At 38.5% G+C, this 22,626-nt stretch overlaps 1 protein-coding gene across 3 annotated transcripts in view; it reads left to right on the top strand.

Moving 5' to 3' along the window:
- Nucleotides 1–21,412, top strand: part of SLC22A15 (solute carrier family 22 member 15) — a 39,607-nt gene extending 18,195 nt beyond the window's left edge. For all 3 annotated transcript variants that reach the window (XM_054829411.1, XM_054829415.1, XM_054829406.1), the window contains 10 exons: nt 2,208–2,340; nt 3,354–3,518; nt 4,740–4,869; nt 6,618–6,833; nt 8,164–8,304; nt 9,103–9,188; nt 11,292–11,412; nt 12,373–12,445; nt 15,594–15,782; nt 18,850–21,412. In XM_054829411.1, coding sequence (XP_054685386.1) covers nt 2,208–2,340; nt 3,354–3,518; nt 4,740–4,869; nt 6,618–6,833; nt 8,164–8,304; nt 9,103–9,188; nt 11,292–11,412; nt 12,373–12,445; nt 15,594–15,782; nt 18,850–18,936 — 1,341 coding nt within the window. In that variant the 3' untranslated portion in view covers nt 18,937–21,412. The remainder of the gene's footprint in view (nt 1–2,207; nt 2,341–3,353; nt 3,519–4,739; nt 4,870–6,617; nt 6,834–8,163; nt 8,305–9,102; nt 9,189–11,291; nt 11,413–12,372; nt 12,446–15,593; nt 15,783–18,849) is intronic.
- Nucleotides 21,413–22,626: the final 1,214 nt, after the last annotated feature.

Genomic DNA, 22,626 nt, shown 5'->3' with positions numbered 1-22,626 from the left:
AGCAATTGCGTACAGCAGGCGTTGTTTCTTATTCTGGTAATAAAGAGGATATGAGTACTTATGCTGCTATTTAAATTGAAATCCTAATGGATGGTGGATTTTTTTAAAGCATTACTTGAAGCTCAGTAAGGTTTTCAAACTTTCTTTGGGCTTTTCCTTTTTTGCTTTTTAGTTTATCCAAGAATCTTTTATTCTCTTAAACCTGACAAATCAGACATGTTTGTAGAGCCTAGCAGTATTTTAGGGCATAAATTTTATATTCTTATGTGTTTTAGTGGCGTAGATAAGAAATGCAGGTAAGGAACAAAATTTACCTGAAAAATAAATAATAAAAAAGAAATCCTAAGGCAACTTGTGTAGATTCTGCTTTGAAGTTCTTTAACATACTTCTCAGGAAAGGTCCATGTATATAAAATCTTACTGCCTCTCCTGTTTCCCCACTGTTAAAATACAGGGTTTTTTTCAAAATGTTAGCATGATATATTTGGAAGTTGACTTATGTGCTAAATACAAAGATCTTAGTGATAGCACGTTTATTTGGGGAATGGCTATCGCTATCTAGTTTCATTACTGGTATGTAAAAAAGCTTTTTCTGCATTTGAAGAGGATGGTTTTTCATGCCTATCTTGTGGCATTACTTACTAATAACATGACTGTTACAAATCTACACTGAAAAATATTCTGATGTAAAAAAATCAATTTATGAATATCAGGCATATATGTAACATGCTTTATGTAGAAGAGAAAAGCCCTGAGCACTTTAAAGGGTTTCTTAGCTGTTGAGATTAATTTGCAGAACAAATTTTGCTTCACAATGAAATTATCCCTTAATCCCTGAATGATTCAGAAAGCATTTAATGTCACTGAGTTTCAGCATTGGCAGCTTTTTTACTTTATATACCAAAAGTTAGGGCACGATTCTTGTAGCTCTTCTAAAACAAACTGACCATGTTGTTTTGAGATAAAATTAATCTCATATGCTTTTATTATACAAATGTATTTTTCTGAGAATTGTTTTTAAATTGTAGAGAAGTTTCAAAAGCTGATTTGTGGTCACATGGACCACAAAATTGAATTTTGTCAGTCTTGACGCTTTATGGGCACATTACCTACTGTGTCAGTAAGCACTTCACCATTAAAGTGACAATTCAAAATGAAGCATATACTGAGAGTAAGCAAGTTATTTTCTTGGAGCTTCTGAATGATTTTGTTTTGTTAGCTCTCTAATCTTGGTGAGGTTTAATTGCATGGCTCTGTTCTCATGGTGAGGTAGTTTATAACTGAGCTTTGAAATAATATAAGCTTTGCTAGAAAGGATATCTAATGGGGTTTTGGTAGAGGAAGAGAAGATTATGAGGGGAAGATTAGAGTGTTATTGCAGGGATAATGACATAATCACCAGCTTACCAGCACAGGAAGAAAAGTTGGGTGTCACTAAGAGGAAACATTATCTCAAGATGCAAGAGGAGTAGAAAAAGAAAAGAACACAAGATATGGAGTTTTTAGAATACAAAAGGAAATAACTCTTGAACAGAGAGAGCACGGCATATTTTCATTCTACAGTTTTGTGTGAGAGAGAATTTCCTGTCAGGTTCAATCTGAGACATTAAGTCTGTAAGAATTAAACATATGAAGATCAGGTTTGTATTTGGAATTGAGAAGAATTGGAAATGACACAAGTAGACTGTAAAAAAGATGAGTATTTGCAATACCAGAAAACCTGTCTAATGCTACCAAGGTATTTCTCAGTGACAAGACGGTTCATAAGGAGGAACGTATGCAGGATTATCTTTGGACATAAAACACCAATTTTTATTTTTGCATAGTATGCCTACACACTGCAGTGACATATGTCAAGAGGTAGGACTGAGTCTATTTAAGATAATAGATTAATGTGAGAAAAGGCAATAAAAGGGAGAATGGGAGAAGGCTGCAAAAATTGCAATATTCTATGAGGGATCTGTCCTTGATATCGGAATCAAAGACTGCACATGATTTGGGGGACCTGTGCAACTGGCTAGTACCACCCAGTGGGTCTGGGAGATAGCAGTTGTGTGTTGGTGACTGATGACTGACTGAATGTGATGCTTGGAGACTTACACAAAGTCTGATCTTCCTTAAAGTATATATCATCCCCCTTCAATTATTAGCTGTAGGTGAACCGCTTGGATTCTGGTTAATTCTCCTGTTTTTTTTCCTCCATCCAGTGGTTTTTAATTGGCAACACATCGTACAAAGTCAGTGCTGCCAGTTCTTTCTACTTCAGTGGTGTGTTTGTTGGAGCAATCTCCTTTGGCCAACTCTCAGATCGCTTCGGAAGAAAGAAAGTCTATCTCACAGGTAACCACTGCCACCTAAAAAAATTAATGAAGTGGAGGTGTCCTGTCTCTGAAAATCAGTGACAAGAGCCCAGTTTCTGCTGAGACGTTGATATGCAGCAGTGAATAATGTTCTGTGGGAGTTTTTTTGTCCTTCCAGTATATTTCAGGAATATAAGTAGGGGCAAGAAATTAACGCTCAACTGTTCAATCAAGGTGTTCTGGATTTAGGAATCATACCATAAGGGCTTACACTCATGCATATGTCATGCTCATGGGATCTCCACAGGTAGCAATTAATATTTCTAGTAATTTGTTAGTAATGTTCTTATATGTATAAACTGCTAGGAATTTGCTGCATCTTTTATCTCCTGTCTGCATGATTTAATTTTTATGTATTTGTGAACGTCATTGTTTTTTAAAGCTCATAAGCTTCTCTTACTGTCCCCGGCTCAAACAACATTTGGAACTTCATGTTTTGTGTATGTATTTATAAAGTTGTGCGTCAATGGATGAGCATATAGAATTAAAAAACATATTATTTTTTTTAAAGGAACAACCTCACTCAAAGCAGGTAAAGGTGGGCCTGCTATGCAGCGCAAACTCCCTATGTACTGTCCCCTGGTATTGTTTCTCTTTAGTTTGTATGGACTCCTTTCCAAGAATGAGGGGAGATATCTGGTCGTATATTTAATCTGTGGCTTCTGTACAGGGATAAATAACAAGCCATCTTAACTGGAGCCAGACAGTAGTTCTGAGTATGTGCATAAAAATGTCTGCTGTGAACTGAATTTGAAGGTTTAGTACTGCAATTATGTGTCAGAAACCATTACTTTTGTCGTGTCCCCCCCCCCCCCCCCCAAATGATACTGACTTTAGGTACTTAGTTTTCTACCCAAATCTGTGGTATGTAGCAGTGTGTTGTAGTTGTTGACTGTGATTGCTTAGGACAGATGCCACTGAACATCAAGTAAACATACTCATAAATGCTTCTGGGTACCCTTTTGAAATGAAACCTTTTGCCTTGTTTTGCAGGTTTTGCCCTCGACATCTTGTTTGCCATTGCAAATGGATTCTCACCCTCATATGAATTCTTTGCCATCTCTCGCTTCTTGGTAGGGATGATGAATGGTGGGATGTCACTGGTGGCCTTTGTTCTACTGAATGAGTGTGTGGGTACTGCCTACTGGGCTTTAGCAGGTAAAAGTTTGAGTGTCAGTGTCTGTCTTGTCTGAATTTATACATTTCACTCTCACGCACTGTCACCGAAATCCAGGAATAAACCTCGTAACACCAATGTAGTGTTAAAAGGCAGGCATTCTTTATTGCAGCGCTGGATGCACGGGGGATAGCTCCACCCAACGTGCATGCCAGGTGATCACCAACACACAGGTTATGTAGGATCAAAACATACATATTCATCGTTTATCTCAGAAAGGGCAGTCCTATGATAATAATTTCTTGGAATCCATTTCCATATTCTCCTCCCCGTCACGCATGCTCAGTGATTTGAGTCAGTGGTCCTCAAGGGTCTCTGGTGGTCGTCAGTGGTCTCACACCTGTGTCCGCTGCGTGACCCTCTTCTTGCAGGTATGCGCAGTATCCTTGCTTCCTTGCTGTGGATGCACCTGTCCATAACGACTTACTTCATAAGATTAATATCTCCAAACCTATTGTTCAGTTTGCTAGGGACTGTACATGGAACATAGCAGCATTGTACCTTGCCATGGTCAGTTAGCTTCATTACCTGTTACCTTGGTTACAAACTAATTATCTCAACCTGATTCTATAGTTTCTGTTTCACGGCCCCTATTCCACGGTTACACTATTGTTTGTATGTAAAAAAAGAAAAAAAGTTCTATTTGGTAATCAACCTGAGAACTTAGAACAACAGATACAGACATGCTTAACTGTCTTGGTTGAAGCTGTCCTTTAGATATGATGTGTACAAATTGTACTGTTACAGCTCTGGGCCTGACTTACCTGGTCTGTGACAAGTGCCAAAGAAATGCCATGCTGAGACTGTTTTAAAACAGCGTATCTTACAGATCATGAGAGCTGCAAACAAATACTATATAGCCCTAAAAATACCAGTTTTCTAATGGTTTGTATTTTACACATATAAGCTGAAACATATTTGGAATTACAAGACTTAATGGTTTATGGGGTTTTGTTGGTTGAGGAGGGTGTAGAATGGTGCTTTTTGGACTTGTACTGATCTTTGCAATTAGAGGTAATACTTCTGCCCTGCATGGGAGAAGGGCAGAATGATCTTTGATCAAATATCTGTGGTTTTGCCTGTATTGCTGAGTGAATTTTTCTTAATGAAGTGTTAGTTTCTGTCTGATTCCATGTGTTGAGAGTTGATAATAGTCTTTAAAGGAGTGATAATGTTTTGTTTTGTTTTTAATTGTATATTAGGATCTATTGGTGGCTTGTTCTTTGCTGTGGGAATTGCCCAGTATGCTTTATTAGGCTACTTCATTCGTTCCTGGAGGACTCTGGCTGTTGTGGTTAACCTGGAAGGAACAGTTGTCTTTCTTCTCTCTCTGTAAGTTATTTTTCAAACTGAGTTTCATAAAGAAGGATGGCAAAAAGAAAAAAAAAAGCCAAACCCAAACAAAAAACAGCCAACAAACCAAACTACTAAGTCAAGGTAGTTTTCTAGGGTAGTATGAAATGGTGTAACCTAATGTATTTCTCTCAATCTCTACCACCCCATGTTCTGTGCTTTCTTTAATTAGTAGTGCAGCAGTATTTGAAAATGTAAGTGTACATTGTATCATATATGCATTGTTACTGAAGATAGGAACAGTCTCTAGAGTGGTGTAGAAGAACATCCTGTTCTTTAACTGGTATATGTAGATGATCTAAACTGTTGTCTGTTATGCTATAAGACACTTTAGGTGTTAAAAGATACAGAAATGTTTTTGCCATTATGTGATAACATGATGTTTCTCTTATTGTGCTTACGCAGACGAAACAGCATCAAAATTGCTTGCACATACAGTCTTAAAGGTGACATACAAAAGAAAAAGTAGGCAGCTTCCTTTTATGTTTTAAATGTGATTAGAAAAGAATAGGAAGAAGGCTCTTTATTAAGATAGTAGGAGTTTTGTGCAGCACTGAAAGCTGTATAATGCAGTGTGCTGCTCTTTTCTGATATACCTCCTGACAGCAAAATCTCAGTAACTTCAAGAAAAAAATAACTTTATCTGCTGTTTAAACTTAAGGCTTTTCTCCTTCCAACATTTATTTAACTTCAGTAACTAACTTTTTGAATAAAGCTCTTTCCTAAAGAGTCAAAACAGCCTTTCCAAGGAAGCATCAGAACTCAAGGAAAAGTCTTAGAGGCTGTTCATGAGGAGAAAAGCAGAGATGACACTTCTGATATTTCAAACCTTAAAGTGGTGTTTGGGGCCTCTGGAAAAAAATAATTAACTTTCAGATTGATATATACAAATTTTTGAAGTGCTTCATGCTTGGGGCTTGAGCTATGCTCAGAGGCCTATCTTATTGTAATAAAGGATTTTTTTATTCCAAATTTCACACTGCCTTCCTCCCACATTGCTTAAAAATTACTCTGTGCAGAAAATGTTATCAGATATTTTTTTTTATCATGGGGAAGAAAAAAATGTTCCTTTCTAAGCTATTTTCTTTTATAAAATCACAGAATCACTGTCCTTTAAAGGAAAATTGTCACTTCTGGTCAGAGGCAAAAATTTTAAAAAGCTTCTGGCAAAAGACTAAAGTTTAAATTAGTTTTGGGAATCTGAAAGTAATAGAAGAAGATTTGTTTTGTAGGCTGTGTTGGAGTTATAGACATATCAAGTGAACAGTGCACATGGGGAGTAAGAGCATGGCCTTTGCATAGCCTCTGCCTTCCTGTGTATAGGAGAAAATTTGAGGAAGAAGTTGGAAAATGAGGAACAGAAGAAAACTAATTAGTGTTACAAAACATCCTGTGGTTACTTGTAGCAATGTGGTGCCTCCTTAATTCTGAATTCTCCTGAGAGAGAGTCCGAATTATACTGTAATTTGTACTATTGTGTGTATGTGTGTATGTATATATGTATATACTCAATGTAATTTCTGGGTATCTAAATTACATATGACTTATGTTCCCTTTCCTTTCAACATGCTTTGTCTCCGTTTCAATAGGTGAATTCAAACCCCCCTGAAGGGCCGTTTGAAAAATTCTTTAAGGCTGAAATACATTTCAGTATATTTCCATAGACAAGTCCAGCCTCGTAGAAGAGAAAAGCCCTAAAGCTGTCTGTTTCTGTATATGTGTTTCAGATTCATTCCAGAGTCCCCTCGCTGGCTCTATTCACAAGGCCGGCTGAATGAAGCAGAAGATGCTCTCTACCTCATTGCGAAGAGGAACCGCAAGCAGAAGTGCACTTTTTCATTAAAACTTCCAGCAGAGAGGAGCTCTAGAGAGGCTGGCAGCTTCTTGGATCTGTTCCGATATAAGATTCTCTTGGGACGCACCTTGATCATGATGTTTACCTGGTACTTGAAATATTTTTTAGGCCCAGCTGTGCTACTGTTGCCTCTTTACGTCTTTGAGAGAACATGTTGCTGAGAATTGGCTTACCCCGCAGGTTGTACTTTGTCTCAGCCTGTATTACTAGAGACACTGTACCTAAACAAGGTCCTTGTATTATAGTATTTCCTTAGTGCATTTCAAATGTGAAGCCATTTTTACAATCTGGTTCTGCGGTGTTTTATCTTTGCATTTCTGTCATGCTTTTTGAGTCTCAAAATAGTTGAGAACTATCTCTTCCTTTCTGACCCTCAAAGGCTGTTGAGATTAGTCATGCTGTTGTCCTCTTCGGCCCAGTGCAGTGTGTCAGTACTTTGTCACATGGATTATTCTTTGTTTTGTGTGTAAGGAGCCCATTACTATTAGCAGGTGGGTGGCCTACCTTGTCTAATGAGTGTTTATTTTCTTAAGAAAAAGTGCTGCTAGTGCTAGCAGTTGCTGTAGTAAGGAGCAGGAACTACCTCTAGTCACTAGCAGAAATTTAAGTCTCCAGAAGTGCCTATTTTGTTTCAGATAGCTCTGCTAGCCCTGAGGTCTCCTGCTGCCATTTTGAAATAAACCTTATGTATGACATGGTATGTGAGTCCTCTGGCATTACTGTTCATACAGTTGCTTTTATAATGCATATATTTGGGGAAGATGTATTGATTAAGAAAAAAACAAATGGCGTTATTTTGTCAGCAGACAACACAGAACTGTTTTCCTGTTGTTTTTTCAAATGCTTACTGAAGAATATTTGATTTTTCTGCTCCTTAAATGAGAATTGCAGATTTCCTGCAAAATGAATTAGTGACCTGTTCCTTTCCTCTCTATAAAGACAGCCAGTCAGGGTTACAAAAGAAAAGTAAAAAATCACAATTGGAGAATGAATAAAACTGGACTAGGGTGTAGAAATTCAAAGAAGGCAGAAGTATCATCTGAACTGTTTGAGAAAGGGTTTATACACAATTGCAAAAGTATGGACTAAAGTGAAACCTGATAAAAACAAAAAGGACAAAGACACAATTTTTCAAGTCAAATAATATAAACATTTTCATATCTTAATGTTATTCTGCTTTATGCACATTCTTCTTAAGTGTAGCCTTAAATTTAGCTGAGTAATAAGTCAGGAATTGGGTCTGTGCAGAGACAACATTGATGCTTTCTAGGTAAAGAAACATACACTTGCAGAGAAACATTTTTAGACCTATCTTCTGAAACACTAAATATAGTTTATAGTGTATTGTGCCAGACCAGTGCTTTGATTTGGCAGGCAAAGCAGCAGCTCTGATTTTATTCTTCTTCTGTCTTTCGCAGGTTTGTGTGCAGCTTGGTTTACTATGGTCTAACCCTTAATGTGGGTGACTTAGGTGGAAGTATTTATGCCAATTTAGCCCTTTCAGGGTTGATAGAAATCCCAGCATACCCAATCTGTATTTACTTGATTAACCAAAAATGGTAAGTATGAAATTTATTAACCCATTCAGGGTTTTGTTACAATTTTTCTCAAACATGAGTTTGCTGTATATTGCATCTCCTAGCTTATCTGTTGTGTGGAGCTTCCTGCTTCAATGTTACTACTTCATTATATTCTCCTGGGAAATGCATTTTTATTTGGAAGTGCTATTGATATATCTTTATTTCAAATAACAGCAGTTTACCTTGTTCTCAGTAGCTCACTTACTAATAAGCAGTCTAATTTTGGCTGGGAGGTGAAGCTGACCTCCTCTATCAGTTGAACCTAGCTGTGCTGACTCTATGCTAACACAAGATGGCATTCTTCCCACCTCTGTCCTGTAATCCCCATTCTCACTGTTATGCTAAAGCTATTGCAACTAAACTCAACCCAAGTTGTCTGTAGTTTCGTGTAATAGCTTCTGTGTGCACTACTATGTGAGCAGAGCTGTTGATTCAGATATTTAGCCTTTTCCTCAGCCATGATACTCTGGAAAATGTCTTTTACTTTTTGTAGAATTCACCTCCCTTCTCTGCGTGTCTCCTGAGGAGTTTTACAAACATGTGCACACAGTGGGAAGCAAATCAAAATCCTAGAAATTGTCAGCAACTGCATAAAGACTACTTGATGTTCATTTTGTTAAGAGTGCAGTAGAAGCTTGTTTAAAAACAGAAGTGTTTGAGAGATCGCGTTCAGAATTTCCAACTGCAAATAAAGAGTCAACGTGAATTTAGAGGACTCATTGCTCTGCAAACTACAGATCTAATGCAGAATAAAGCTTTGTTATTCTTGCACATCAGGTTTGGTCGGAAGCGAACATTGAGTGCATTTCTGTTCCTGGGAGGACTGGCTTGTCTTATTGTCATGTTTCTACCTAAAAAGAAAGGTAAATATTTCCTTTTGTTTCTGGAGTACATGATAAGAAGTTGGCATCCTACAGCCTAAGAATTTGATGGTTGCCAGTAGATTAGGCTCATACCACATGTGAGTCTCAATTTTTGAAGCCAGAGAAGCTAACTTGCAAAAAGGATAAGCAGCAAGCTTCCTAAGATCATAAGGAAAGCTTATTATAAAGGGTTGGATTTGAACATTTGTCTTTGGATTCTGCCCTTTACTCCTGGTCACATCAGTCGCTCCTTTCCAGTGTTTCTGACTTAATCCTAAAGATTGATGTTTCTTGGGGTATCTCCATTAGCCAAATGATACGTCAGTGTAAGCAGTACCCATGCAACTTGTATCTCTCCAAGTGAAAGTCCAATGTCAAAAGATCCTAAGAACTGAATCTTGGGGTAAGTTTCCATCTTTTCCTCACTGCTCTGTAATGTTCAAGACTGGTGTGATTGTGGTATTAGTAATGTGGCCACATAACTTATAGTTCAGAGAGCATTCTGAAAATCTTCTGAAATAAGGGGTCTTTGAGAAATGTGAAATGAAATGTGATTCTTGTAAAGATGCACTAATGGGGTTTTTTTCTTCATTTTTGGATGTTTTTCAAAATGATGGAAACAAAACTGCACTGTGAGCAATTTTTCCTTTCAAAACTAGGTACATAAATTCATCTCGGCTTCTAAGATTTGTGCATGTATAACACCTGTCACAAGGAGAGAAAATGCTTCAAACATTTGAAGCATGATTCAAAAACATTAAACATTTATGATGAGAGTATGCATGAGTTGCTCTAGATGGCAATGAATCTAATAGTTAAAACTTTTTTTTTAAAGGGGTACAACTGAGGTTTCCATGATGGATGATAGAGCCTACGTGCTCAGAGATACTCTGATTAGGCTGGTACCAGACATCAAGTAGTGTTTACATATTAATCCAAGTATAACACGTGAAAAGAAAGATTTTCAGATTGTATTGCTGTGAGACCCCAGGAAATCAGCTGTGTGCTGAACTGCCAAAGCCAGCCAGGAGCAAATTGCCTTAGGAAATGAACTGGCCAGAAGCAAGCACCTGTCCCTGCTGAGCATGATTTGTAATAAGCAGTAATGGCTTATGCTGTAGCCTTCCTTGGTAGGCATTTAATGTGTGTTCTGATGTGCCTGGTATAAGTGAATAAGCACTGGCCATTCTGACAAAACTGACCTGGATGGGATATTTGGTATCATTCTTTAAAACACCTTCCTGTCTCTTTTGGTTTTCTTCCAAAGTAATAATGTTAGAAGCATGTTATCATACTCTGGAATTTACACTGAATAGGGCTCTTGTTACTAAAAACCTACTCACTTTTGAAAAATGTATCCATTATTCTTTTCTTCAACTTACCAACAGAACTAGTTTAGTATCTTATTAGTGGTAGACTCAGAAAATGTTGAGTTTTAGTTTCAGGTTTTACTATGTTTATAGGATTTTTATCTTGCACTTCTAAAATTTGATGTTCTAGCAGAGCTTTAATGCAGGATTTTAATGCTTTAAGATGTAAAAGATGTTTAAGATGTACGCTTACTGTAACACTGAAGGCAAGGAAAGGAAAACTCAGTTTCTTTTTTTTCTGATATTGAGCAACAGTTCGATTGTGTAGTTTCTGGGACTGTTCAGTCATTTAACCCAGTCTTTTTCTATTGGATTATATTGAATAGGAAGGAAACAATTTTGGGCTAGTAGCAAGTCTGCCATGAATTTAAAATCCCTTTTTTCAGGGTTTTTTTTTCACAGTGTGTTATATGGAGAGTTTTCCTCTTTGTACAAATTTGATTGCACAAATAAAGGTAATAAATCTGTAGAGACAGAATATAAATTGTGTTGGATGATTTCTGCCATTGCTGCCTGAAAGAAAGCTCCTTGGATTCTCTTGAGTTTTGAGAGCTCTCCTGAAGGTAGAGGTCACCTCTGACAAATAGTGTCCTTTAATAGAAAAACCTTTGGCTGTCCTAGCAGATTCTTCAGTAGACTCCTTTTCACTCCATACTGTTGTGTGATTGAAATGATTACGGAAGACATATTTGAGTGCTTGAAAGCCTTACAAGGGTCACGTTTTCTCTGTCAGATACTGGAGTGTTTGCAGTGGTGAATAGTCGCTCTCTGTCTTTGCTGGGGAAACTGACAATCAGTGCTGCATTTAACATTGTCTACATCTACACCTCAGAACTTTATCCCACAGTGATCAGGTAACACAAGTTAATTTTAAGGTCTTAATTTTTCTGGTTCTCTTACCTGATCACCTTTTACTTTTCTATTACTTTATTAACTATGCCTTTTCATTTGAGATTTTCAGTTATGTATAATGATTATCTGTAGTTTTATATGCTAAAATTCTTCCCTTATCCTCTTCTCACTTCCTTTTCCCTTAAATTTGCAGTGTTCTCTTCAGACTAACCATATTCTTTATATAACAGTAAAATAGTTGTCTGCTTGGTATGCTCACAGCCCTTTTCCACTAATGAGGAAACAATAGAATAGAATTGTTGATATTTCTTTAATGAGCGATATCTGTAACTTTCCATACTTTATAAACCAGACAACTCTATTAAACATTCATACTTGCTTAACCAGCAGCACTGAAGATTACTAGTCAGTAAGCTTTGTAAAATAACTTAATGCTTCATAGGCCATATGTAAGCAACAGTAAGGTTTTGCTCGCTGGAGGAAGTAGTACCCTGTGCTTGTGCTGACAGAGCAGGCAAAAGCATCTGTCATACGTGAAGTTTTTAGTAGATATTTTAACCAGGTATTACTGTTGATAACCAGGCACCAGAGCAACTGTACTGTGGTGTTTTTCATGAGTAGGCAAATGTGCTGATAAATAGGATTTGGATAAAGGAATTTAGCCAAACTTTCAGGCAGAGACAAGATGCATTAACTGAAATTGCACTTTTTTCGCCTCTCTATGTGTGTATGTATGCTAGAATTCTGAACATGCAGGGGATTTTTGCTTCTCTTTCAGCACAAAGCATATGTTTTAATTCCTGCCTTGGGATACTTTTAGTTACATTTGACTTTTCTTTGCCAATTAATGCGGTCAGGGTCATGACTGAGATTTTTTTTTTCCTTGCTCAATGGCACTTTTCAAAAATTATAATTTTTCCTATGCAAATGTCACTGTTTAATGATTTTTGTTTTCTTCTTAGGAATGTTGGAATGGGTGCCTGCTCCATGTTTTCCCGTGTTGGTGGAATCATTGCTCCTTTTGTCCCTTCATTGGTTTGTCTGAACTTCTCACCGTTATGTATATTTTTGTTTTGTGGCTCTAATGTATCAGAGGCTTGCAGAAGTGGGAATATTTTTGGTAAATTATGTATGTCTTAACAGTATTGTGGTAGGCAAAAGGCATTGCGATATAATCTGTGTGATTAGACAAAATGTCAGTGTTATTTAGTTCAGAAGGTGTTATAGCCCTGTAAGAATTTTGAGACTTAGTTAGTGGACTTTAGCAATATAGTAATTTCAGCATATCAAGATGGTGATACCCAATTTTAAACCCTGAGCAAGCAATAGTAAAAAACCCACATAGTTAAAAGATCTACTGCATCAAGATAAAACATATGGGGAATAAATTAGTTTTATAGTCAGTGCATTTCATTGAATATCCATGGATTATAATTATCAGCAAAGCGGTTTACCTTTCAATGAATGAAGACAATGATGTGGAGACCTGATATACTGGCTAGGCTTTTGAGCACAGTCTTCACAGCAGTCTGTCAAGGCAAAGAAAAATTGTGAAGAATGAAACATGGGGAGAATACTGTTATTTTCCTCTATGTTCATGGTCTTACGTGTGTGCAGGTAAAAGTGTGCGCCAGTTTTTCCACACAAACTGCTTGCCGAGGTCAGGTGGCAATTCCTTTAATGTGACAGATTTCATCTGGAATAGCTTTCTCTCTGCCCTTTGCCATCTTGTTATGTCAGGCAGAGAGCTAGCAAAAGGGCAGATGAGCACAGTGAGCCTTTTAATCTGCAGAATGAAACATTGGGTAGGTGAGAGTGCAAGCACGGCCGGGGTACAACAGGCAAAGCCAAGACTGGCGCAGGTCTCCCAAGTAGATTTAACAGGCAGCTTTTATGTAGCAGTTGGGGCATCCATTATGTTGTATCTAGCAGTGATACAGGACTGCAGGACATGCAAATCTTGGATCATGATGTTTGAAGGGGTCCCATGAAAGAGAAAATAACTCTGTTTAAATAACAAATGAACGTTGATTTGAGGAAAGAATTAAGTATTTTTGTATTTTGGGATTTCTTTAACTATTTTTTTGAAACAAACAGCTAAACTCTTGCCTTTTTTAAAATGAGCCTGTTTTACCGTTCATCTGAAAGTGAATGTACACGTTTTGGAGCTATGGTAGATGACTCACATTTCTGCACACGCTTTTCCCCAGTGTAGTTTTGCTTGTAACAAGCCATGTGAAAACATGGACAGGCATCAAAGGAGGAGTATAAACATTGCTTAGGCTGTCAGGAGTGATGATAGGAAGGCCAAAGCTCAGTTGAAGCTAAAACTAGCAAGGAGCATAAATAGAGATTCCATCAGCTAAAGGAAACTTAGAGACAGCGTTTAGCCCAGTGTTGAATGGAATGGACATCCTGTTGGTGGATGAGATGGAATAAGCTGAAATACTTAACACTTTTGCTTTAGTCTTCATAGGCAAAGCCCGACCCTAAGACTCTGTACATATCAGCACAGTTGAGGAAGCAGAAGGGCTTCTCCAACAGTGGAGGAGCAATAGGTTTGAGGACACTTAAGGGTGAAAACTTTCCATTCCGTGGGATAGGATTCCCTAAGAGGTGGTGAAAGAGCTGGCTGTGATGGCGAAGCAAGTGTCCATCATCTGTGATAAACATTCTTGTAGAGAAAGGTCACTGATAACTGTGGGGGAAAAAACGCTAATGCCATGTGCGTCTTTAAGATCAGAAAGTGGATCCAGGGAGTTGCAGGCTGAGCAGCTCAAACTCAGTCTCTGGGAAGATCATGGGATGTGACCTCTCAGAGTCTGTTTCTGAGCATGTGAAAGCCAAGAAGGTAGTTGGGATTAGTAAATGTGGATTTACTAAGGACAATTCAAATCAGACTAAGCCAGTCTAATTTAATAGTCTGCTGTTTCATCGCAGAGGGGAATATGGATGAGGAAAGGGAGAAGAGCAGGAAAGGCTTTTGACACTGCCCCACAACATTCTTGTTTGGAAGCTGAGAAAGTGTGTCCTGTATGAAAGGAATATTAGATTCGAATGTTGCATGGACTACCAGGCTCAAAGGGATAGTGACAGGCTCAGTATTTGGTAGCTGGTGACCGCTGGAAAATACAAGAGAATACATCCTCCTCATATTTTTAGAGGATGCAAAATATGGAGGAGTGATTTACACACTAAATGGTAGATTTTGAGTCCAGTGGGACCTTTTGGGCCAAGAGAAATCCCATGAAGGCCAACAAGAAGAATAAAATTCTGTCTCTGGTGTGGACTAACTACATGGTCAGTACAGGCTGGGAACCAGCTGGCTGAGTAGCAGCCTTACTGGAAGATAACCAGGTACAACAACGGATGACAAGTTAAATGGGGAGCTAGCAATGTCCTCTCATCTCAAACAGGCAAACTTCACACTGACCTACGTCAGGCCCAACTCAGTATGTGGCCCACAGATCAAGTTCCTTCCCAGTTCTAAAGGAATGTTGAAAAATCTGGGGAGGGTCCAGTGGACGTTAACTAAGATGGTCAGGGGCCTAGAGCACATGGCTTCAGATGAAAGCTTGAGGGAATATTGCACCTTTGGTCTTCCCAGCAGCATGGAACAGTTCAGCAGGGGTCAATGGCCACAAGTTTTGGCTTGAGAGTTAGATAGGAAATTTGGAAAATATTCTTTCTGAGAGGCTTAATGCAGCCCTGGAACAGTCTGCTCAGAGGGGGAATCTTCATCCTTGGAGCTTTTTCAATACTTGGTTACACAAAGCTATAACTGACCTGGTCTAGTGTTGGCTGTCATTGTGCTTAGAGTAGGTGGTTGGCCTAGATGACCTCCTCTTCCAACCAGCATGTCTGTGATTCTGTGATAGCTCTTCCCTACTGCAAAGTGATGCTTGTTAAAAAGTATATACCTTATGGACAAAACTGAATATAAATTCAGCAGGCATTTCTTTTAAAGTCCATCCCAAAATCCTAATTTAATTTAATGTAATAGTATTGATAAGATACAGTTAACAATATTGGTTAAAAAACCAAGCAGAATTAGTAGCTTTTATGCTAAATATGAACTCAGACACTTGCCAGATGGAATGGTTGTAAAGGTTGAGTGCTTTAATATGCAGTATGAACTAGAGGGAACCAATCTCAACCTAACTCTCTCTGTTCTTTTTTCCAGAAATCTGTACAGTGGTCTCTGCCTTACATTGTGTTTGGAGCGACAGGTCTTTTATCTGGGCTCTTAAGTTTATTGTTGCCAGAGACCTTAAACAGCCCTTTGCTAGAAACGATTTCAGACCTGCAGGTATGCTCGTACTGGAGGCTAGGTGATGAAGCCATGTCATTGCAAGCCCTAGATGGCTCACAGGTATATTCATTTTTTTTCCTAGTACTTTTCTGTTGTGTTTATTTCAGCTGTCAGCTTGAATATGCCACTCTAAATAGATAAGGATAGTGATTCTTGGCCTGTGGAGGATAGGCCCTGAGGAGATACAGAAGACAGTTTGGTAACCTTACCATCACGTCTGAAATGTTGTCTGGAAATGCAGGCTGAAACATAGCTGGGTTAATTCATCCCTTCAAGGCCAAAAGCTTACAATCTTTTCCTTTGGGATAAAAGACTCAGTGGTGTCTGTGCCTCTCTAATCTCTAAAGATGCGTTGCTGCGGCATGCTTCATGCAAAGCTGGCCGTTGAATTTTTACAAGCCTTAGATGTTAAAGAAAACAGAAGCCTGTTTGTGAAGTGCTGTTCTCAAAGGCAGCGTGCTGTACTTCTGCCCTGACCTGCACTGGCTTTTCTGCAATGTCAATTGTTAGGTCTATCCTTGTGAGTCTTTAAATGAGGTAAAGCTAGACTAGCCTCTGAGATCTGTCCCACTGTTGATTCTGGGAAATGAGATTCGTCAAAAACATTGGAACTACAAAACTCCCAGGCATAAGCATAAATGAATGTGGCAGCAGGATGTTTTTCAGTGAGGCTTCCTTGAATGTTGTTATTTGTATCACTTTATACCTCATTTTCTCAAACTGCTGGACACCTCTTGAGGTGTGTACATCTTCCAGTAGCGTGGAGGTTTTTTTGACATGGCTGCTCTTCTGTGAATGGAGTAGGATTAGAGAGAAGTAGTTAGAGAGCTCTAAGTGGGTGTTTGAATTTGCATAAGGTTTTAATGTTTAAATCCTGGTTCCAAAATTTTAAGTATTGATGGACTAATAAAAGTTGAATAAGTGGTCAGAAGACTTGAAGGGTAACTCATAACAAAAAAACATTAGTTGTCCCATTAGGCTGAAATAAGGCAGGATCCTTATAACACCTTTTACTTTTATTTTAATAATTTTTAGTCAAGCAGCCTGAGATTCACAGGTAGTCATAAACTTATTTTCACAGAAATCAGGAGGCAGAGCAACATTTATTTCTAGAATGAGAACAATTGCTTCCTTTCTAAGGCTTCCACATGTTGCCTTGTTTACCAATTTTAGCTGTAATAATTCTTGACAGGACAGCACGATTTAGTGACAAAAGCACCCTTGAAGAAAGCTTGAAAGAGGCAGTCTTGTAACAATTAATTTTATACTTCAGCTACTTTACATGCACATTTTTAACCATACTGGATAATGTGTTATGGCACCACATTCTTGCTGGCTACACAAATCCATCATATACGTTTACATCAAGTTTAGACCAGCTGTTATTTTGGTTATTACATCATTATTAATTACATCATTATTACATCTTAACTGTGCAGATGGCTTATTAACAAAAAGCAATTCTAGCAAACAGTGCAGGTGTTACAACTTAGAGGGGAATGTCACATTTGTATTTTCCTTTCTAACGAAGTAAGGTCAGTATTGCCCTTTGGGGTGACAAGTATTGTCTGTCTATCAGTATTTGCACAACTTGGTTCACTTCTGTCAAGAGGTCTTCTCAGGAAGCACTTCTGCAGGCTTCTTAAAAATCCCATCTGAACAGGATCCACAAAAGAAAAAAAATAAAATTGAGAATGTTCTTCAGGAACACTTTTCCCCAGATGGATTAAAATTATTGAATCCAAATTAAAAAAAAGGTCATTGGTTCAGGCCTGTAGTCGTCCTGTAACTTCAGTGAAGTTTTATCTGGAATATCTGTGACACATTAGGGGCTTATTTTAAAGCTCACAAAGAAAGCACTGATAAAATAGAAAGCTGTTAAACATTAACCCTATTTGACAAGGCCATGGAGAGGTCTTACGAAGCTGCCGTAAGAAAGATGTAGAATTTATTTGGCATACCCTGAATTCCCCCTGTGGAATCCATTGTCCTTTTGTACCACTTTCAGCATAACGTGTTCTGGTTACCCAGAATGGAGGTTTTGTCCCTGTTAACATACACGAATGTGATATTCAAGTTGGACAGCATCCAGTGATAGCCTGACTTTCCTCAAATAATTTTAGAAATCCAGAAAAAAGCATAACATGATTCCCTTTATATCTTCTGACAGGTCTTAGTGCTCAAACTGTTTGAAATTCCTTTGCAGTTAACGCACATTGCTGTAGCAAAACTCCTCTGAAGACAGATCTAAAGCTACAGATTTTGGTTGCATGGTACTGTCAGTCAGGAACACGATTTCCATTTCTCTATTTTTTCACCCTCTCTCTCACCCTTCTTTGCATATGACTAGGAAGGCAGAAGTCTTAGGGTGCATGCAAGCATACTGGAAAAAAATCCTAAATACTCAAACTAGATGGAGTTTATACTAGCAAGAGGATCTTTTTAACTGGAACAACTTGTATCAGTTCCATGGAAAAATGCTACACTGGCCAAATAAAAATCAATTAGCTGTAATAGCTGACTTTAGTTTGGGTATATGATTTAAATTATGTTGTTAGAAGGACTCTGGCTGGAAGTTTACTTTCTGAACATATGAAGTACTAATGTTTTTTTCCCTTTTCCGTAACACCTTTAGTTAGTATTGCAGGGGGATCTTTTTAATTGAACTTGCATAGGAAAATGCCCATGCTACACATGGAGAAGTAACAGTTCAGATGGAGAAGCTTTTACCTAATCAAGTAATCTGTGTGTTCTGAGCCTCTCTTTCCAGTAGCTCACCACAGAGTAGGGGCCTTAGACTTAAATTAAGAAAGCTGAGTAGATTATCACTTCAGAACCATTGTAGCCAATCTCTCTCCTGCATGTTTTCTCTAGTGTGCTGAAGGAGCAGAGGAAGTCCATCCACTAGAAGCCCATCTCTTTTAAAAAGATTTAGAAGAACCAAGGACACAAAGAAATCTTAATTCACTTAATGTCTTTTACAAAGTTTTAATACAGTGATTTGACCTGTCTTTTCTTACTTTTTCTCTACCAGCATTCCAACAGAGGTGTAATGGTTCATGCTTATGTATTTTGAAATTGATTTAGTGGCTTCTGTGCTAACCAATGATTTCATTTTTGTTTCTAGTCTGGAGACAAAGACAGTTCTGCAGGGAGTGGAAGTGAAGATGAGGAGTTTTATGATGCAGATGAAGAGACTCATATGATCAAGTAATGAAAAGAAGAAATCACTGGCCTATTTTATGCCTCTTCTTACTTGTCCAGTCAGTCCAGCTGTAAGATGAGTACTGGGGACCTCGCCTGTCAGGGAATGTACTTGGGCAAGTGCTTGTGTTTTTCCTGACTAGGAGAGGGGTTTGAGTACCGTTCAGACTAATTACACCACTGATGCTCTCCATAAAAGACAGCTGTTCAAATTCTTGCGGTTCAGAATGACAGTGCATGGACTGCATTTGAAGCCAGGTGAGACAGCAAGGGTGGGATTGTGCATTTCTGAAGCCTAGGAAATTACCTAAGCTTAGGCAGATTTGGACAGATTATCAATGCACGTGCTTGTATTTTATTTTCAAGGTGGCTGATTTTGGTTCAGTATATATTGATAAACTTGAAAACATCCACTGTTGTTTTTTTCTGTAGAGTGAAAGTGGTCACAGAATGTGCTCTGTGCTACTCCAATGGGAACAAATTCCTGAAATTGTATGTTAAAATGACTTCTGGGTATTCAGTAGAGGAGAGGCAACTATGAACATAAGGTTTCTCTCTCTGCACATAGACACCTGTATAGAGTTAGAGGGTGCAGCTCGTTAGTCATGAGCAGTGCATTAACTTAGTGATAATGGAAGGACTACAGAAAAGAGCAACCATGAAGCCTGCAGACATAAAGGACATTGCTGATTTTTTTTCCTTCTTTTCATCCATCAAGCATTTTCTTGGGCTGTCTTATGCATATGTTTGTCACATGTTCCCCACATCTCAGCACTGCTGTTTATAGCTTTGCCTGCTTTTACCTTGTCCTCACTTTGCCAAAATTATTGAAGCTCAGCAACTTCTCTGTGCAATGAGATAATTCTATGAAGGATCTAAGTTCATGGGTGGGATGTAGGTGAGGTATTTATCACATACTGTGTGTGTGAGGTGTGTATTAGAATATATAGCTCATTTTCGTGGACCTATCTGTGTCTTTATTTCTGGAAGAAACTTAACTCTGAAGTGGTAAGAGGAACTATGGGTCACTGTTTCATTTTGGGGATTATTGCCAGGAAGCTGCTAGTATTTATTCAAAATTCCTATGTGTAGATAAAGTTCTATTTAAAAAAAAAAAAGGGGGGGGTAAACCTCTTTGAGACAGGATTTGGTTACTTGACATTATCCCTTAACCAGGTGCTTGCTCAAGCACTTGGTTGCTTGACCTTGAGGAAGACAACTTCACTCTCCTGTTTACACTGATTTTTCTGTAAGTGCTTCATTAGAGGGATATGGAATCTTGAAATATGAACGTATTAAATGTTCCATTTACAAAGATGAGGCCTTACAAGGATTCAGTTTTCTTGATTACATGGTCATCTTCATCCTCTAGCTCATGGCTTTCTATTTATTAAGATTGACTTCCATAAAATGTTTGTTAGTCTTTATACTTGGAGTTCCTAGCAATGGCAGAAAGTATATTGTCAGGCTCGCTAGCCATTTTTGTGGATGTTAGACTAAAAGAACTGGTTTAAAAAAAAAAAATCAAAAAGCTGACTACTGAACATTTTCTGGTTAAACTGGGAAGCTCCTTTACTCTGTGAAAGCGTGAAGTGAAAGTAAACATCTGAAGTTTGCAGCTAGCTGCTTGAACTTTGTACACTGGGAACTGTAACGCTGAGCAAAGTGCAACTGCTCTGATTGGTGCAGAGGGCAGCCCAGAGACTGCAGATTCATGCATGCAGTACTCCCACTTGGCTTGAACTTGATCCAGGCATTGACTGTGAGAAAAGCTGGGAATTTCAGTCCCTGTGGACAATATGTCAGTATTGTTGTGGGTTTTGCCTGTGTTATGAGCTTCACTAGAAGAATTCCAGTCTGCGGTCTTCACTTTGTTTTTTCCAGACTGTTGAATATTTGTTGATGTGGCAGGACACTTTTAAACCCAGCTGGGTAGTTTTTCTGCCTTATTTGGCCCTTTCGTATGCAAGAAAATTGCTCCAAATAAGGTACTTGGAAATACTTGGAAAGATTGAATCTATTTGCTCAAAGAATTTTTTTAGTTTTGCATTCACAGTTTGAATTATGGACAGCTGGAAAAATGGCTTTTTGTTTTGTTGCTGATGGCTTCTAACTAAAACCTGCTTACTTAAAAGCAAACGGTGCTAAGCCTGGTGGTATTAACGTGGCCAAGAACCAGTAAGTTTTTCAGGTGTTTGCTGCCCCTGTCCATCTTTGGACGGTAGGTGGAGTAAGTTACCTGAGAGGCAGACAGAAATGGTTAGTCTTCCTCTCTGCATAGTTTCAGTGGCAACCTTGGTCATGCCACAGGACACCTGAACATAATTTTCATTAGAACAGTAGGATGCTGTAGCAGTTCAGGTGGAGGAGATCACTTTTTGCAGGACCTGAGCTGGATTTTGTGACAGTCCTCAACTTGTACTTAAACTTACCTCTCCACTCATGCACTTTGATATCATAAGTGTACATGTCTAAAATTGCAAAAACAAGAATGAAGAAAATATCAACAATTTTTTTCCATAAAAATTGCTTCCCTTTTTTAACCTTAAATCTGTCCCATGTTTGCACCTTTGAAATTCTGAAGGGCAGCATCTTTTTTGTGTCAACCATAGGAACTCTTTATTGTTACTTTCCCTGGCCAGTTAATTCAGAAGTTTTATAGGAGACAGTCCCTCCAGGAGGAGCTCAGCAATGTAGTATCAGGCTTCTTATAATTACTTGATCTCCCCCTTTGTGTTCTGGAGTCCAAATCCATTAGGTGCATTAAGTTTCTTCTCAGAGATGTTTATTTTAGAAGAACTGGCCTTCTGGTACAGAAACATGTAGGATCACTTTTTTCTTCCCCATAACGTGTAATGCTTTATAATTTTGAGATACTTGTGCTATATGTAGCACTGGGGAGAGATGCTGCACAATGTTTTGTTTTCTATGGGGTCAGCATTTTTTGCATCTAGATGAAGCATTATTGCTAAGTAGAAGTTCTTCAGTTACACAGTGCCTGCTGTTACGTGTCTCACAACTATGTTACGTGAAAGCTGAAGTTAGAAGGTCAGAGAGAACTTGCGACTTTCAAGTTATATGTAAGCAGTCTGTGTAGGCCCAATTAATAAATCTCAGTGTTTGGGCAGTAAGTTTGCCTTGGGGAGCTCCTGGAGAGCAGAGGCTGATACAGCATTAAATATACTGCAGTTTACGACCTATTATAATGCTAAGAGTCTGAGACCTAATATCCTTGGTGTAGTTGAATGAAATATGACCACCTTATCCCACATTTTTTTGCTAGAGCAGGTTTGTATACTAAGCAGCCTGCACTGTTAACTGTTTTTTTGTGTTGTGCAGGCACTAGAGCACCTTACCACCATGATGAGAATTCCTTCCCTGGATTCCTTTGGTTTCGTAGCTGTCACTTTTTTTTTCAGCCAGCTCACTTGATGGGATTATGCTAGAGATGAGAGAGGCTTTCCCATGGTGCTGATTAGTCAGATCTTAATACAGTCTTAGGTGAGGTATGTTTGGGATTCAGCTATCTGGGGACCTCGCAAATGATACCTGAATACAGCTACACTCACAGGAGTGAAGGAGAGTGACAGAGCATGTGGGACAGCATGGAGGAGAGTTAGCTGCGGGGAGTCAAAAGAATAGAGGATTCAACAGAAACACTTTAGGGCAAGGGTAAGTGAAAATACAAGATAGGAGACAT

The sequence above is a fragment of the Grus americana genome, chromosome 1, assembly GCF_028858705.1.
Source record: "Grus americana isolate bGruAme1 chromosome 1, bGruAme1.mat, whole genome shotgun sequence".
In the NCBI taxonomy this organism is placed as follows: domain Eukaryota; kingdom Metazoa; phylum Chordata; class Aves; order Gruiformes; family Gruidae; genus Grus; species Grus americana.
Note: the sequence above shows the minus strand (reverse complement) of the source record. Positions and strands in the feature narration are given on the sequence as shown.